Source organism: Gobio gobio, assembly GCF_949357685.1.
Source record: "Gobio gobio genome assembly, chromosome: 16".
NCBI lineage: Eukaryota > Metazoa > Chordata > Actinopteri > Cypriniformes > Gobionidae > Gobio > Gobio gobio.
Window position 1 is genome coordinate 29927126 of NC_137109.1, and position 19213 is coordinate 29946338.

General features: G+C 37.5%; 1 protein-coding gene across 5 annotated transcripts in view; it reads right to left on the minus strand.

The window, feature by feature from the left end:
- Positions 1 to 11253: 11253 nt before the first annotated feature.
- The window catches only part of fgf13a (fibroblast growth factor 13a), a 151747-nt gene continuing 143787 nt past the window's right edge, over positions 11254 to 19213 (minus strand). For all 5 annotated transcript variants that reach the window (XM_079839168.1, XM_079839170.1, XM_079839169.1 and 2 more), the window contains one exon: positions 11254 to 14004. In XM_079839168.1, coding sequence (XP_079695294.1) covers positions 13868 to 14004 — 137 coding nt within the window. In that variant the 3' untranslated portion in view covers positions 11254 to 13867. The remainder of the gene's footprint in view (positions 14005 to 19213) is intronic.

Below are 19213 nucleotides of genomic sequence, written 5' to 3' on the forward strand. Positions count from 1 at the left end.
GGTGGAATGTTAAACATAGTGGGCCCTATTTTGACCAAGTTTTTGTTGGTCAATGGCGAAGCCGTTTTCAGTTGCCTCAAAATAGCAACGTGCCAACAATGCAGCTGAACACACCTCGTTTTCAGACCAGCATGCCCATGGGCGAACAGATGCATTTGCTATTTAAACAATGTGAGTACTGGACGTGAAAATGATAACTCTTGCGTCAGAAAAACTCTTAGCGCCGGGTGTGTGATTGGGCCCAATGACTTCATGATTCAACAAGTGACCAGTGCACTGCTGTTAAGATATCCTTCCTGTCTAACATTAAAAGTTTCTCAAGAGAAAAAACAACACTTTTGAGCGTTTTTTAGACACCATTCACACGTGTGAAGGATAAGTAGGCTAATTATCAGTGCCAACATATGAAGGCCTCAATCTGTTCCACTACCTGCCCCTCTAGCCTAAGCAGTTCAAAAACTGGAATGGGTCCAGACATTCGCCTACCTTGGTTGTAACTCCCCCCTCATGCGTTTACAGAGGATCGAGGTAAGTGCCACTGGTCTAAAATTCTTCATTTCTTTGGCATGAGGCTTTTTATAAATGAAAATGATGGTTGTCTCCTTTCAACGAGGCTATTGACCTTATGTGCCAGAGAAACAAGCGTGCAGCCATCTTTAGATTTGTGTGTTTGAACTTCAGATTTTACAGTAGCTCTGTATATTTATATGACATCGCTGTCGAAGAGTAATTAACTGATTCATTAGATTTACATTGCATAGTTAACAAAAGTTATCATGAGAATTGTAATTTTTGAAGCGGATGTCATAACAAATGTCAGATTTCTTTTAAACGAGCGGTTTGAATCTCACCTTCGTGCTGTGGAAATACAAACCAGAAGACAGAACACGAGCTGAAAAGGGCTGAAAAGGGACGTGAAAAGGGACGTGGCTACACAAGGTCTATAGTGTAAAAAAAAAAAAAAAAAGGAACAGAGGTTCTCTTCATCCCAGTGGTGAGTTTTTTGATCATCTGTGAAGTTTCTATATATATGGAAGAATCCATCATTAATCCGTCCATTAGTAAAAACCTTACGATTCATTAGTAAACTTTTCACACTGGACAACTTCATTGATGAAGAATCAATGACCACCAAGATGCTTCCGAACATGCTAATGAGTTTATCAGAGAACCACTTTGAAAAGCTGACAGTAAAGGCAGAGGAATCACTGGACTCATTACTAGAGTTATTGATCTGCTTAGTGAATGTGTTACATCAACTCGCTAATTGGCAAATTCACAGATCCCCTCATTACCAATAATTATCAATAAATCAATATTTATTAACTAAGTAATTTATCAACTTGATGGACACAACTGTGTTATTGTTAAAACAGCTCAGCATGCACACCTAAAAATAAAAGTTCAAAAAGGTTTTTTTCTTCTTCACAGCAATGCCATTAAAGAGCTATTTTGGGTTTTTCAAAGAACCTATCATGGTTCTTTCATGAACTTTATAATTAATCTAATGACCCCTTTTCCACTATAAAGAACCTTTTGTGCAATGGATAGCTTCCATGGATGTTTAAGGTTCTAAATGGAGATGCCAATAAAGAAGCTTTATCTTTTTAGGGTTGTGGGGGTTAAAGCAGCTGAAGGATGAGGGAAAAAGTGGGGAGCGAGAGACATGGAGTATAAATTCTTCATGGTCAGTGGATGTAGTGCTGCTGGAGTGGCTGTTTTCCTGGCAGTACTGTGGAAGCGTCAGGAATAGGAATGCAGTTTTGATGCAGAGAGCCTCATGATTAGTGCATGACCGGCGGAGGGAGCGGAGAGGACTGTCTGCCTCTCTTATGTAATCACATCCCTCCCACTGCAGCAGCACACGCAGTCCGGGATTCCCTCCTGCACCTGCTCGCAAACAGCAGCAGCGGTAAGAGAGGCGAGAGGAAAATGAAGGATGGAAAGAAACAAGGTGATTTCAGACCTGTATAATTCAGATCTACACATAAAACATACAGATAATATGGGTAAGCATGAGGGTGTTAAGTAACTGCAAATTCAGGTCAAACTATAAATGTATTTCCTCACAGGGCAAAGTCAAAGTGCAAATGATTAGTGTTGGATTATCCGTTCAGAGTGGATTGTGCTTTCTGCCCTGGATTATATCTATACGTTAAACATCCCTGTGGGAATATAGTGCTCGATATGTGATACAGTGTTTGAAAGAGGCTGAGAATTGTCATTGCATCAAGAGCTTCCCTTTCTATGCATTCATGTCCTTCAGTGAACTCCGAGCTGTGCCTTATGTGTGTGTTCCACTGAGCCTATCTGAGCACAGAAACAGCTCTTGCATAACATGAGCTTCAGATGTTCCCAATCAGTCTCATTTGCTCAAGCACTCTCACAAAGATGAAACGACCTTCTTCAGAGGACAATGCCAATCACCAAGTCACTTACAAAGACCTTTAGGCAAGTCATGACTAGAGAAGTGTGCAGTGGGCTTCAACATTAGAGGTTATCATCTCGTGTCATATTTTACCTTGGCATAGTTCATCTTCATTTGACTTCAGCCCACTCCAGTAGACATAGCCTACTTCATCTCCATGATCAGTGTGAGTCAGAAATTTAACATTTTATGATAATAGATGACACAGCTGAATGTAATTAAAGGAAATGATGACTTTGATCTGCTCATATCTTTTGAATGGAGCTGGAACCATATTCCATATGGACAGATGATACATACAGAAGCTTAACAAAGAGATTTAACACAGAGAAAACTAAAGGAAGATGTTATTAATCCAAATGCTGTCCGCGTTGATGAAACTTTTGATAGTTGACTGAATAGTAGGCCTAGTATCAGCAATCTCATCTGAGTATGACTGTTTTGCTATTGCTGGGGATTTTAACATTCACATTGACAATGCTGAATCCAGTACAACAAAAGATCTCATGACTGTTCTTAACACTTTTGATTTGACACATGTTCACGGACCCACACATGATCGTGGACACACTCTAGATTTACTTATCAGTAAGGGTCTAAATATTTCATCAATAGTTATTAAGGATGTAGCACTGTCTGATCATTTCTGTATTTTCTTTGATATATCAATCTCTCCTGCCATTGAAACTAGATCTGTCTCTGTCAAAAAGAGATGCTTAAATGAGAACACTAGTGTGCTGTTTATGAAGGCTATATCTCTAACACCAAGCATATCTGCAGACTCTGTTGATTTTCTCCTTGACTCTTTTAACTCAAAAGTTAAGGGTGTAATTGATGATATTGCTCCTGTAAAAGCCAGGAAAAAGAGTGGCAAACAAAAAGCACCTTGGAGAAACTCAACAGAAGTGCAATTAATGAAAAGGCAATGCAGGAAATCGGAACGCATGTGGCGAAAGACAAAACTTGTAGTCCATTATACGATCTATAAAGACAGTCTTCGTGCTTTCAATGTGGAACTAGGCAAAGCTAGACAGACCTTCTTTTCAAATATTATAAACAGAAACATAAACAACACGCGCACTCTTTTTGCTACTGTAGAGAGACTAACAACCCCCCCGAGTCACATTCCCAGTGAAATGCTCTCAGACAGCAAATGTAGTGAGTTTGCCTCCTTCTTCTCCGAGAAAATCATTAATATCAGAAAAGCGATCAGCACATCCTTGAGTTGCTCTGAGGTGAGTCAGATCAGACCACAACCTCATAAAGTTATTATGACTGATTTCGAAGCAATTGATGGTAAAATTTTAGAAGAAACAGTACAGCACCTTAAAACATCAACCTGCGCCCTTGACACACTCCCCACTTCTTTTTTCAAAAGTGTGTTTAACTGTTTAGAAGCAGATCTCCTAGAAGTGGTAAACGCCTCACTTCTTTCTGGCACTTTTCCAAACTCCCTTAAAAATGCAGTAGTAAAGCCTCTCCTGAAAAAGAGAAATCTGGATAACTCCATATTGAGCAACTACAGACCAATCTCAAATCTCCCCTTCATAGGCAAGATCATTGAAAAAGTTGTTTTCAGTCAGCTGAACAAATTCTTAAGCTCAAACGGATACTTTGACAATTTTCAATCTGGTTTCCGACCGCATCACAGCACAGAGACGGCCCTCATTAAAGGGGTCATAGAATGGTACATGCACTTTTACAAGTTGATTATACGGAAATGTGTGTTGGCAGTGCCTGTACACAACCATCCTATAATGATAAAAATACATCCAGTGTTTTTTTTTAATCTCCTTATATATTTCCCCCTGTCTCAAATCGAGCCGTCTGATCGTGTGACGTTACACGGTGTACGCCCCTCCTAAGATTGTTGATTGACAGCAGCGTTTCAACACAGACCCGCCCTGAGCGAGCTGTCATCAGTCCGCCATTGTTGATACTCTGGAGCAGAATGGCGTCTAAGCGATTGTGGTGTTGTGTTGTTGGGTGTAATAACGAACACAGCAGTCATTTTGCTGAAGACCCAGTGGCTGCTGAGTTTTGTTTTAGAAGGGAATATTCCCCCCGATCAACGTCAATGTTTGCGCGAATCATTTCTCAGCAGACTGCTTTATAAAAGAGCGTCAGTATAAAGCAGGTTTTGCTAATAAGCTGCTCTTGAAAAAAGGATCGTGTTCCTGCTGCACCTCAGGAAGATGTGAGTGTAACGTTTTATTTACCTTTATATTAATCTTTGCAAATCGCTTGCACGCTTCACGATGAATGAGGCTAAAGTTTACAGGGTAAGTTACATTATGGCATGCTTTCTGTGTATGACGTTCTCAATATAATTCATAATCCCACGTTTATAATGAACAACGCGTTATGTTTGTTATTACAAACTGTGTAAGTTACTCGGGTGATAAAGTTAACGTGGTAACACTACAATAAGCTTACTTTTGTACATGGTTTATAACGGTGTCTGTTACTGATTAAGAAGTAATGTAAAAAAAAAATCTTATAACATAACATCAATCTGTAAACACATAGCAACTACGCTACTCTGCCAGTACAAAGATAGATCAAAGTGACATGACGTTAACCAACCATTCAGAAACGTTCGTCATCTGTTCCTGGTCCGACTCCGGTTCAAAATGATAAGGTTGCTCAGATGTGTCCTCAGAGACTCCCGTTGCCATTATTTCTCGAAAATATACCCTCAAATGTTGTCAAGGCAACACTCCACGTGTGTTGTGGTGTTGTGTCGGGTCGAACCGAACGCCCCACAGAGCAGAGGGGGCGGGGTGAGCAAAGCTCATTATCATTTAAAGTCACATACACTGAAATGACTTGCTGAAAACTAAGCTGGTTTTGACCAGGTAAAATTAGTGTTTTCTTACAATACTAATGAGAATTTTTAATTAAAGTATATTACAAACTTTTCATTTAGACACTAAAGAATCATATTAACTTGTACAAAAATGTCATTCTATGACCCCTTTAAGATAATAAATGATATTCGCCTCAATACAGATACAGGCAAAACATCAATTTTGGTACTACTGGACCTCAGTGCTGCATTCGACACTGTTGACTAGGGGTGTAACGATTCGTTTTAACAACGATTCGATTCATATCACGATTTGAGGTTGTCGATACGATTCAAGGACGATTTTGGTTCATTTAGAACGATACGATCCGAAACGATTCAGTGACCTGAAATCGATTCAGTAACTTTTTAGCCAAAAATTGTGTGACTGAAATAAATATCTGGATACTGGTCAGTGCAGGTGAAATTTCCTAGATTCCTGTTGTTTCTTGTAAGGGAATCAGGTATCAATTAATTATGGATATAAACAAACAAGTAAACAACAATTAATGGCAAATGCATTCAAATTTTATTTGAATAAAGTGCAACCAACAGTTTAGGTTGAATTAACAGGAAGTTAACCTTTTCTGCTCTCATTTTCAATATTCAATACATTTTCAATAAAAGCACAGTAAGTGCAACCAACATTTCAACAGTAGGTTTACCTGCTGCTTCTGCTTTTGTTATCCAACATAATAATATTACAATATTAGTATAAAAAATAAAGTGCAACTAACTTCTCTTCAGGTTTAATTAATAGTAGGTGTACCTGTTACTTTTGCTGTTGTTTTTCAACATTAAAATAATACAAATACAATATTAATATCAAAAATAAAGTGCAACCAACATTTTTTCAGTTTGAATAAACTGGCTGAACCTGCTACTACTCTCAGTTTAATAAACAAACAAAAGATAAAATGTAACCAACTACTCTTCAATGACTCTACAGATTTCTTTTTCAAAAATATCAACATGATCTGACCGCAGAACACTTCTCTGTGCGTTCACTATGTCGCCAGCAGTACAAAAACTCGCTCTACTGGCACACTGGTCCCAGGCATGCACAGGTAACATTTAGCAAGGGTTGAAAGTACAGGTAAAACGTTACTAACTTAGCTCTTTCTCCTGGTGGCTTGATCATTTCTCGCTGGTTGGCTTCTCCTCTGCCATCCGCCATGCTGTTTTGTTTTCTTAGCGCTGCTGCTGGTGCGTGCGTTGCGATGATGTCACAGATAGGCAGACTGAATCGAGTAACGTTTAACGCCTTTATCATTAAAAGTGCTAAGAAAAAACATCCATATAAAGTCTGACGTGCTTAAATCCAATGCGTTATTTCCTATGATCGATACAATCGATTGATTACCTTTTAAAACGATGTTAGATCGATATATGTCGTCCGGAAGGCCATCTTGCCGAGCACAGATCGATGTAGTTAGATCGTAGGAAAATAAATCGATACATCGATGTAGTAGATGAATCGTTACACCCCTACTGTTGACCACAAAATACTTCTTGACAGGCTAGAAAATTGGGTTGGGCTTTCTGGAATGGTCCTCAAATGGTTCAGGTCATACTTAGAAGGGAGAGGCTATTATGTGAGTATAGGTGACCACAAGTCTGAGTGGACATCCATGACATGCGGAGTCCCACAAGGGTCAATTCTTGCACCACTCCTTTTCAATCTGTATATGCTGCCACTCAGCCAAATACTGAAAAATAACAAAATGGCTTACCACAGCTATGCTGACGACACTCAGATCTACTTAGCCCTATCACCTAATGACTACAGCCCCATTGACTCTCTATGTAAATGCATTGATGAAGTTAACAGTTGGATGTGCCAAAACTTTCTTCAGTTAAACAAAGACAAAACTGAAATTACTACATTTGGAAACAAAGATGAAATTCTCAAGGTGAATGCATATCTTGAGGCTAAAGGCCTGAAATCAAAAAATCAAGTCAGGAATCTTGGGGTGATTTTGGAGTCAGACCTGAGTTTCAATAGTCATGTCAAAGCAATAACTAAATCCGCTTACTATCATCTCAAAAATATATCAAGAATTAGATGCTTTGTTTCCAAGCAAGACTTAGAGAAACTCGTTCATGCTTTTATTACCAGTAGGGTGGACTATTGTAATGGTCTTCTCACCGGCCTTCCCAAAAAGACCATTAGACAGCTGCAGCTCATACAGAACGCTGCTGCCAGGATCCTGAGCAGAACCAGAAAATATGACCATATCACACCAGTCCTCAGATCTTTACACTGGCTTCCAGTTACATTTAGGATCGATTTTAAAGTGCTATTACTTGTATATAAATCACTCAATGACCTAGGACCTCAATACATTGCAGATATGCTGATTAAATACAAACCCAACAGATCACTCAGATCATCAGGATCAAGTCAATTAGAAATACCAAGGGTTCACTCAAAGCAAGGAGAGTCTGCTTTTAGCTATTATGCCAGCCGTAGCTGGAACCAGCTTCCTGAACAGATCAGATGTGCTCCAACAGTAGCCACTTTCAAATCCAGACTCAAAACACATCTGTTTAGCTGTGCATTTACTGAATGAGCACTGTGCCACTGTACGTGCTTTGTCCGAACTGCTTGCATTTTAATTTATATGCTTAAATTTAACCCTGTTTTTATTTTTATTTTTAATTATACTCTTTATTTTTATCTTTCAATATTTTCTTTATTTTTTATTTCTTTTAATTCCTATTATAACTGTAATATTTTTATTTCTTTTCTGTGTAAAGCACTTTGAATTGCCACTGTGTATGAAATGTGCTATACAAATAAACTTGCCTTGCCTTGCCTTGCCTAGTTGACTATTGCCCCTATTATGCTATTTTAAAGTTTCCTCATTTTGTTTTGTCCAACAAGTTTACATGCATCAAAGGTAAAAAAACAGTTTCATTTTCTCATAATATACATTGCACTGCACGTCACCACAATGTTCAATGATTTTCAAACGACACGATGGGTGAATCAGTCTCTCTAAAGCCCTCCTTTCCGCGAGCCTACTCTGCTCTGATTGGTCAGATGGACCAGTCTGTTGCGATTGGTCTAACGCGTACAGCAAACGGCCATTACCATAACTGAACTCCAGCTCTGTTCAGGAGGCTTCCTGTTCCTAAAGCTCAGTGATAGTACACACTGTAAAGACAGTAATAATGACATTGATTTTACAATCTCAGCGTCCATAATAAGGGCTCTTTAAAATAAACATAGCATGATATGTTGGTATCATATTCTTTATCAGATCCTATATTATTTTTTAAGTTATAAAATTAAGTAGAACCTATTCAACTTTCTGATACTGGCTTTCTCATCACGCAATGGGGCATGCATAATTAATAAGGTTGCATTTTTTTTTTAGTGTTTTCCAGTTGTATTAACACAGTTGCATTGTTTTATTGTAGCTTTTGTTGTTAGGTTTAGTAACTTGCTGCTTTGAAATTGTGACATTGTCCACTCAAAATAACTCATTTTAATATCAAATTAATACCTAATACATTTTGTACATCATACTGTACATTATAGTATTGTGATGCCTACATTCACTTGTAACATTTAAAAGGACTGATTTTCTTTTTTAGTGTTTTATTTTTAATATATTTAGACAAAAAAAAAAGAGAATTTGAATATCGTCTCACTGTAAAAAGTGATCAGTTGACTTAACAGGTTTCCTCACTTTTTTTAAATTAAGTAAATGGACCATAGATAATTGAAAAAAATAAGTTATGTAGAATTATCGAGGTCACATAACTTAATTGTTTTCAATTGCGCATGAAGTTTAGTTCTTAATAACTTTAAGGCAATGGGGTTGACTTTTTTTGTTTAAAGTCAAGTCAACTCTTCACTTTTTACAGTGCTATAACTGGAACATCCCTTAACATACTCGGTTTGTTTGTTTTTTAATTTTTTCGGTTTGCCTGTTCATATTACTTCACTAAAAAAATAAGCAAAATTTTGTTCTTGCGCACAGATTTTTCAAGTACATTTAATGTATGGAATTAAGTAAAATCTACTTAACTTAGTTAAGTAAAATTAACAAAGAAAATAGGTAACTGTAAGCTGGCCAATTAAAGTTTGAGTAATTTTTTTTAACTCCTACTCAAAACGAGTTAACACTGAATTAAGCCATATTTTTAAAGTATATGCTTTACTTAGAATATATAAGTAAATAATACAGTAGATATTGCATAAACAACATTTACAGAATAGTAGTAATATGGTACCCACCCGAACAAAGAGATCTCAATATTTGGTACACAAAACACAATAATGGTACCTTTCGTTGGATCATTTTTGAGTATGATTGTCATCTTGAGTAGAAAATGAACGGAAGTTACTAAACATAACAACAAAAGCAATGATAACCATATAAATACTGCTGGAAAACAGTGTCATGTCTCAGTGCATGATGGGAACACCAGTACCAGAAAGTTTACTTAATTTCATAACATTGATATTTACACTTTAATTTCTACAATCTTAAATTGAGTAGTAATATAGAATTTACTGTCTTTTAAATTCTTGACAAACTAATTTATTCAAGTAGAAATTACATTGGTAACACTTTACAACAAGGTTCAGTAGTTAACATTAGTTAACTACATTAGTTAACATGAACTAATAATGAACTGCACTTATTTATCTTTGTTAATGGTAATTTCAACATTTACTAATGCATTATTAAAATCTTGCTAACATTAGTTAATGCACTGTGAACTAACATGAACAAACCATGAACAGGATTTTTATGAACTAACGTTAACAATGAACTAATGCTGAACAGAGGTGTTGTTCATGGTTAGTTCATGTTAAGTAATGCATTCACTAATGTTAACTCCTGTAGTTTTTACTTCACCACGGAATCATTTTTATCAGTGTTCCCTTGGTTTGTAGATATGGTTCTGATTATTAGATTCTGCTCACCTGTGTTCATCTAGTTCCCTTTGTTTGTTGCATGTAAGCCCTGAGTTTCCCTAGTTCATTTGTCCATTACTGTCGATGTATGTGTGTTTGTTTTGTTATTATTAAAGATGACCTTGATTTCTCATTCCTTTGTCTCCAACACCAACGTGCTACAAAAAGTACATTACCCGTATATACATTTAGAAGACCGATATATTAAAAGTCCCATATCAAACTAACCATTAGCTTTCTGTAAAAACATGGTTTGTCAATACTAGATTAAATCATTTTATTCAGGAAAAAGGATTTCATATGTAAAAAAAGAATCAGCAAAAGGCTGGCTCTGATGCAGTCTAAAGTTGAGTTATTTGACAAATTTGCTGCCCTCACTTTTCGTTCACAATTTTGTCTATAAGGTGAGTTTTTATGTGAAGTCTCTATACTGAAACTAGTGAAAAGGGGTTCATCTTCATTATACTGCATGGTCTGTGGGCTGCTGTCTGTTCAGGATAAGAGCTTGTCCAGTTGGCATCAGCCTGCAGTGCTACAGAACTGTCTGTGTTAATGAATTAGACTGTTCTGGCTAATCAACAAGAAGAAAGGGCCTGAGAGGAAATAATGGGAGTGCATAGAGCAGAAGCAGCAGCAGCACAAGAGATGAAATGTGTCGACCTGCTGCTGTGGAACAAACTCCTCATTAGTTCACTTCTGCTTAGAGAGCTAATAACATACAGAGCACTTGATTGCTTTATATACATACTGCACCACAATGAAAGAGATTTTCACTGTATCAAGCATTGCTTGCGGTTTCATCACTCGTAAACATAGACATACATTGACATTCATCAGTAATATATATTTTTACGGGGATTCACATTTCAAAAGGATTACATTTGCTAAAGATTACATTTACAGTGTTATAAAATGACTAGTGTTTTTAAAGATAAAGTGAGAGTTAAGGTTTATTAAAAAAAGGTAAAGGTGATAAAATGAGCATGCATCGATCTACACTACCGTTCAAAAGTTATCAGTATGCTTTAAAAAAGAAAGAAAGAAATTAAAACTTTTATTCAGCAAGGACAAATTCAATCAACAGTAAAAGGCATTTATAATGTTACAAAAGATTTTTATTTCAAATAAATGCTGTTCTTATGAACGTTCTATTCACCAAAGAAAAACAATGCGTCAAAATTTTCCACTAAAAACATTTAACAGCACATCCGTTTTCAACACTGATAATAATGTTTCTAATAATGTTTTATAAAGAATTTTTTTTTTGCAGCAAATCGGCATATTAGAATGATTTCTGAAGGATTTCTGGCTGCTGAAAATTCAGCTTTTTGTTTAATATATTTATTTTGAATAGCAAGTATATTTCACAATACCACAATTCATTCAGAATTTTTAATCAAATAAATGCAACAATCATACCAACCCCAAACTTTTGAACGGAATATTGACAAACATATGGTGAACTGAACTGTGTAGATAGTTCTATAATGCGAGATGATTTTCCAATATAAACTTTTTTTCCCCAACAGTGATCTCCAATGTTCACACTATATTATTCAAGGTAACTCAGTCTTGGTCACAAAGCTGTCTACCATCATACTGATTCATTATATGAAACTGCTCCACAAGGTAGAAGCCATGCAGGAGTCTTGACTCTGCAGGCAATTAAAGAGCAGATTTTTCGAGGGGCGATTCATCTTTGTCCAGAGGAAGTGGATGTAGTTGGCTATATCAACGGCTCAACTACAGCCAGGAAACCATCAAAAACAACATCCGTTCCCCAGTGCAGCGCTATTTGTCACCTTCTTACAACATAGTGCTCTGTTAACTGCTGTTTTACTTTTGCTCACGCTGGAAACGACACAAAAGCGGTCCAGCAACTGCAGCACTCACAGTAAAGCTTGATTCCCCGATTTTTTTCTGTTCTTTCGTATCCAATTGCTTCAGTATTTGATTTTGTTGCCACACTATGACAATTTAACATCCCAATTCCAAAAGGGTAAATAGATTGTAAGAGGCCATTAAAACAAACAGAATTGGCGAAGAGAGAGAGAGGATCTATTGGCCAGTATGCCAAGTGAGCAATGATAATACAATTATGCCGATCGAAGAGAACAAATAAAGCACAGACACATTTTAAAAGTATATCTTAATATAAACATTTTATTCAGTGCATTGTATGTACACAACAAATAAGAAACAACTTGAAGGTACGTGGCAGAGTGCCAGTCAGTACATACATGTTGTTTGTCAGTTTTATCCTGGTAGTTTGGAACATATGATCCAGGGAGGAGTTAATACACATAGCCTACATCATGCAGCTCTATTCCTCACCTCTCTGCAGTCTCCCATGCAACAGATACTGTAGAAGAAAGAAACCCAGAAGGAAACAGAAGAGAGAAGAACCCCCTGTAGCATGTATGACGTTATGTTGCCCGAGGGAAAGTATATATACTGTACCGCAGCCCACAAAAAGGCTCCTTTTTGTACGCAACCTGATTTGTACATGCCCTGTACAAGATTTTTTTTTTTTCCCCCCATTTTTTTTTCTTCACTTTTACAAATTAGACATACCCTAAAAAATCCAACCAACTTAAGTTCCACAGTATAATTTTTTGTTTGCTCATTTATATAGAAAAATGTCACCACCATAAGTTACTTATACACAAAACCGAGTCCAGGTGGGATTCCCGCCATGTCTCACAAATCACCGGTAACGGCGACCAGCATTGACCAAAGGACAGGAAAGGCAAAAACACAAGCACACAGACTAAAGGAACCTAGAAAGGGTGACGGGACACAAAAGAGACAAAAGGGGTGACATCAAACAGCCCTCATGAACCACACATCCATCTCCTCGAATACTGAAATCTCTCACTAATCTCTCCTATCAGAAAAAAACCTATTCATCATTCCTGTCATGCGTATATATATATGTACTGGTGTGGTCTGGCAGTTCGAGGGGAAACTCTCACAGTCCTGTCTTTGGTGCGCTGGATTTCCAGTCACTGTTTAAACCTCAAAAAACACTGATATAGGGGAAGAACAAGAGGAAGAGAAAGTAAGACAAGCTCACAGCTAATTCAAACAATTAGCAAGCCATGGCCGCTTGCTTCTGAGAGGCTTGGCTTCTCTCCTCACGTGAGCAAAACGCAGGCTTTATATTCCCATGCTAGAGAGCAAGCCCTCTGAGCGAGTGCACATAAACGCAGAGCCCAGCCCCCACAGGGGTGGCTTCCTTCCAGCTAAACCCACACTTACTGCCCTGAACTCTTAACAAATGTATTATTTGATCAGGACCTGCAATGCTAGTAAATGAACTTTGACTGCTGAGAGGGACTAAAACGAAACGTCCCATTGTTTTAAAGGCTACAATTGTTGTTTCTCACGTGGAAAAGGCATGAACAAGAGTGGCGAACGAGGAAAAGAAAACAACAACACGCTAAACATGACACAAAAAGAAAAAACAAGCTAATTATAAAGAAGTCCAATCAAATATTACTCTAGTTTGCAAAGTGTAGCATGGTTGTTATGTTATGTTTCGTGTTGTCCTGAACCGCTGAGAGCTTTTTTGGAGAGAAGTCTGTGTGAAGTCACAAGCATTCAGAGGTTTTGGTGAAGGCGTAAGGTAGCGGGCCGGGCCGGGCAAACCGGGCTACGTTGACTCGTTCTGACTCACAGCTTTGCCCCCGTTCAGCACAGCGGAGGCACTCCGGCTCTTAGTGGGTGTGCCACTACCAGAACGTGAGAACTCGGTCAGGTCGTGCAGAGAGGGTTCCCGGTACATGGCCACTGAAAAACAGAAACAAAGATAGAGTGTTTGGTTAGTAAAAGCTTACCACATGTTATGTTAGATGCAGTGAAAATCTGCTTGTTTACGTCATGAAAGCCACTGATTAAAAGTAAACAGACATTGTGTATTTACCAATTTAATTATAGGCAATTTAGGCATTTCCTTATTAAATATGCACAGAAAATTTCAACATTTAATGGCTGATAATTATCGAAGACTTTTATCAAAATGTTTAACAAAATATTTTAAAGATAAAATGCAGCAATTAATGTAAAAAAAATAAAAACTCTAACCAATAGAAGCAAATTCACATAAGAAGCATGAGATACTGGATTAAAAGGGGGGTCTAATGGTATTTCATGAATTGTGACTTATTTACACCATTAAAAAGTTGGATTCTCATGCTAAATGGCCAAAATTTCAAAAAAGTATTTCCCAGTATACAGTAAGTATTTCTGTACCAAATACAAGGTTTTTTTTGTTTTTGAGTATGGCCTTGCATGACTTCATAACGGGCAGAATTGCTTGTATGGGCACTTCTCCCGGATGAGCGCATGCGCACATCAACCAGAAAGAGAGCAGGAGCATGCCCATCAACGAGTTTAGGGTTACAGGAGCTGTTGGCATCGCTGTCTGTCATTTTGTTTTTAGATCACGAAATCAACAAGTGTGTTTTTGGTTGTGAGGGAAAGATAACCTTGTTCAGCTTCCCAAATAACCCAGCGTTAAGGAAACAGTGGATACAGTTTGTTTTTCCGAAGCTGCAACGGAGTTCTGCAAGTGTGTTTGTTTGTTCCCGGTCACGAGTGGAAACCACAGGCGGTGAGTGAAACTGCATCAAATGTCTGTTTTGTTGGCAACTGGTGCACAAGTTCATAAAATGTAAACAACATGAATGTATAGTGAATCGAAAGTTATCCAGGGATAATGCAATGATGCATTTCATGTGTGTGTGCGCGCTCGTGACTCTTTAGCTCCGCCCACTTTACGGTTGCACGAGCTCGGCTGTTTTCGGAAAGAATCGGCACAGCGTTAGCGTATCTGTCTTTTATAAATATGATAAAACTAAAGACTCTTCGGAGATATGAAGGATGCAGTACTACTCTATAGGTAATCAAGATTAACATGAGACTGGCAGAAACTGTGGGTGTTATGTACCCTTTAACAATATAGGAAAAAATGTCTCTAAGAAAAAGCCTGTAGAATATAACTATAACTACTATTCAAAATGGTTGGGGTCAGTAAGACTATTTATAAAGAAATTAATACGTTTATTTAACTGTTTTTAACCCCATGTCTAACTTTTCAACAGAAATATTTGCTTAAAGGGATAGTTCACCCAAAAATGAAAATTAGCCCATAATTTACTCACCCTCAAGTCATCCTAGGTGCATATGACATTCTTCTTTCAGACGAATAAAATCGAAGTTGTATTACAAAAGTCCAGGCTAATCCAAGCATTAGAATTGGATTCATAGTTGCTCTGTTTTTGAAGTCCATAAAAAGTGCATCTGCCCATCAAATAACGTGCTCCACGCGGCTCTGGGGTGTTAATAAAGGCCTTCTGAAGTGAATCGATGCGTTTGTGTCGGAAAAATATCCATATTTAAAACTTTATCAAGTAAACTTTCGACCAACCGCCTTCCCTGTTCAGTTTATGGAAAAATTGTTGAAAGTTCCCCTGCCGATCGAAAGACTAACGCGACCAGGTAGGCTCGTCATGACGTCACGTACGCAACTTGAGTTTAACTTTCAACATTCAACACTTTTCCATGGAAGGCGGTTGGTCGAAAGTTTACTTGACAAAGTTTTAAATATGAATATTTTTCTTACACAAATGTGTCGATCCGCTTCAAAAGGCCTTTATTAACACCCCGGAGCCGAGTGGAGCACGTTATTTGACGGAAAGATGCACGTTTTATGGACTTCAAAAACAGAGCAACTATGAATCAAATTCTACTGCTTTGATTAGCCAGGACTTTTGTAATATAACTCTGATTTTATTCGTCTGAAAGAAGAATGTCATATACACCTAGGATGACTTGGGGGTGAGTAAATTTTAATTTTTGCTATACAGAAAATGCATTGCCCCAACTGCTATCTAACACGTTTAACCCAAGCACTTCAGAAAGCATCATCACTCCAAAATTCCACTAGGTAGCCAATGTGCTAAAATTCATCCGTCTGATCGCCTTAACAATGAATGTGCAGTACAGGGAGCATCACAAAGACTTCCTTTAACCTCACAAAGCTTCTTCTGCCTGCAACAGGCAATCGATACAGCACTTAAGTGGAAAGCTCTAAGAATCAATAGTTGACCTATTGGTTGTGCAACCGAGTGTGGAGCTTCTCACTGGAGGGATGCAGGAGTCTCAGAGACCCACGGCCAGGTCATTATTAGTGCACTCTATAGAGTTTTCTCTGGGCTTTGTCATATACCAGCTCATCATTAAAGTCAAATGCTCCACAACAATGCGCTTCAAAGTGTGACTGCATCAATATGACAATACATGGTTGATGTGTTAAGCACTTTTAAATGTTTAAAACATGTTTTCGAATTATAGTAATTGAACATAAATGAGGCCCCAAGCTCAGGGATTATGGATGCAGATACATCAGCCGTATGGTGTCTGGTCCTTTGGCAATGGTAATGATCTTACAGGCTGACTTGTGTGTGTGCGCACACTCTGGACTGAGACTACAGTAGTGCTTTGTGAGCCGAGAGCTGGCAGCCGAAGCCATGTTCACAGCGAGGAGACGGTTCCTTAATTGGTCTTCTAGAAGAATACTGCAGGAGAATATTAATAAGGCAGCGAGCAAAATTCCAAGTCCTTCTCTCTCTTCAAATGACATAACTCTCCTTGACAACAACTAAACTCGTGACTGACACAATCATCACTTTTTTTTTTTACACAAAAGATTATGCTAACACTTTGCAAAAAGGTTCGATATGTTAATGCATAGGGTTAACAATGAACATTTTTACAGCATTTATTAATCTAGGTTACTGTTCATTTTTAAATGCTGTATATGATTGAACATTGTTAATTTACTATCATAATACTATCGTTAGAAGTTTGGGGTAAGAACAATAAAAAAAAAAAGAAATGAATACTTTATTTAGCCAGGATGAATTATATTGATCAAAAGTGACAATAAATACATTTACAAGGTTACAAAGGAATTCTATTTTAAATAAATGCTGTTCTTTTGAACTTTCTATTCATCAAAGAAACCTGAAAAAAGTTGTTGTTTTTCTGACTTTTTACAAACTGTTTTCAACATTGATAAGAAATCTTTCTTGAGCAGCAAATCATCATATCAGAATGATTTCTGAAGGATCATGTGACACTGAAGACTGGAGTAATGAACTTGAAAATTCAGCTTTGAAATTACATTTTAAAATCTATTAAAATAGAAAACAGCTATTTTGAAATTGTCATAAAACTGTATTTCCTGTATTTTTGATGGTGAGCAGCATAAACATCTTTAAAATGCATCCTGAATAAGTGTATTTTATATTGTTATTTCACCCTCTAAGCATAAATCACACTAAATGGCTGTGTGATGGCCTCTGAAATCAGCCATAGTAAACCATCTCCGCAGTGAATGTCCTTCAAAGCTAATGCATTACTCCTGCTGTCTCTTACATTACCAACACTCACCATTATCCTCTCAACACACTACAAGCCTCTTTAGAAAAAGGAAATGCATTTTCACGGGCTAAGACATTTTCTCTGAGAACAAAATGTTTCTCAGCTGCTACGCCCCCATTTTTAATTTCTAATCAAATAAAAGACCTTGTTTTAATTCTTTAAGCAATGAAAAGCACTATTGAATTCTGTAAGCACTTGTAATTGTGTGACATTATGAGAAAAATGTTCAAAAACTAATTTGTGTAGCATGAGTCATTTAATAAGGTACTGCTTTACATAGTTTGGAGATCCGTCTCATCTTCATTAAGAGACAAATCCCAATTATGCATCTTTACTAAAGGATGAGCAAGGCATTAAAAGCCCATCTAAAAGCAATAACACTTATTGCTTACCTTGAAATTGGCTATCTTTAATACCCAGAAACAAAAGTAATGTTTATGCTTAAAGTCTCTTAAGCCAGGATTAGGCCTTATTTCAATAAGGCCATTTAAGCAGCTTTTATAAACGTGCTTTAGAAAAACACGTGAATGATGTGCATTTTGAGACAAAACAATGGCACTGACATATTTTAAGTTAAGATATTTTAAGTTGCTTTCAGTTAAAACGGCTCAAACATGCATTTTAGTCTGGGACTAGCTTAAGCCTTGTCTGTGAAACCTGGGGTTTCATTAGTTATCACTTGACACCACCCTCATCCTTTTTCTACAACAACAACAAATTCCACAGAGTTAGGACTTATGCATAGAGCACACTCTCACTGTGTTTGTTGACAAGGAAGTATGCAGACGGCAGATGAAAGGAACTTTCACAGTCGAACAAAGCTCTGTTGTGTTCTGCTCTGAGATGGCTGGCTTGGCCTGGATGGAAGGGTACAGGTTTGTTTGCTATCAAAAGCTGCTTTATCATTCCAGAGCCTTTTGCCATTGACGACGTTTTAAATGGTCTGATTGTGCTGGCGTCTAGAGCACTCCTTACAGACTCTACTATCCACACCTCATCACTTCAGCCAAGAGCCTGAGACCGGCGTTTCCCACAGGCTCATGGAGTGAACTTTACACAAGTTGAGAGAAAACGAAGGGGCAGATTGTGCTCACAGGTCCGGGGCCCATACTTTAGAGCATTCAGAAGGATATTGGGGCACATATAATGTAATTTCATTTTGACAATGACAAAAGATACAATACTCAATAACAAGATGCTTTTTGTTTTATTTCCTGTCCAGTAGATGAATCATCAGTGTTCCCACGAATTGACGATCACGATCGGGAAAAAAAAAAAAAACACTGATAAAAAAAGCTAACGCTATTCGCTATGGAAACCGCAAACAACCTTAATGAGGAAGATATCGTTGCTAATTTATTATCCACGCCATTTTCAAGATTAACTTTTTAAGAAAATAGCAATTTTGTCATAAAACTGAACAGTTTCTATATCAACATCCTAACAAAGATAATGCTTAAATAATGTATAGTTGTCCATACACATCAAGCTTTTGCCACCCGTCATGTGTAGGCTACAGATACTTTTCATACATGAGAATGGTAAAATGGTA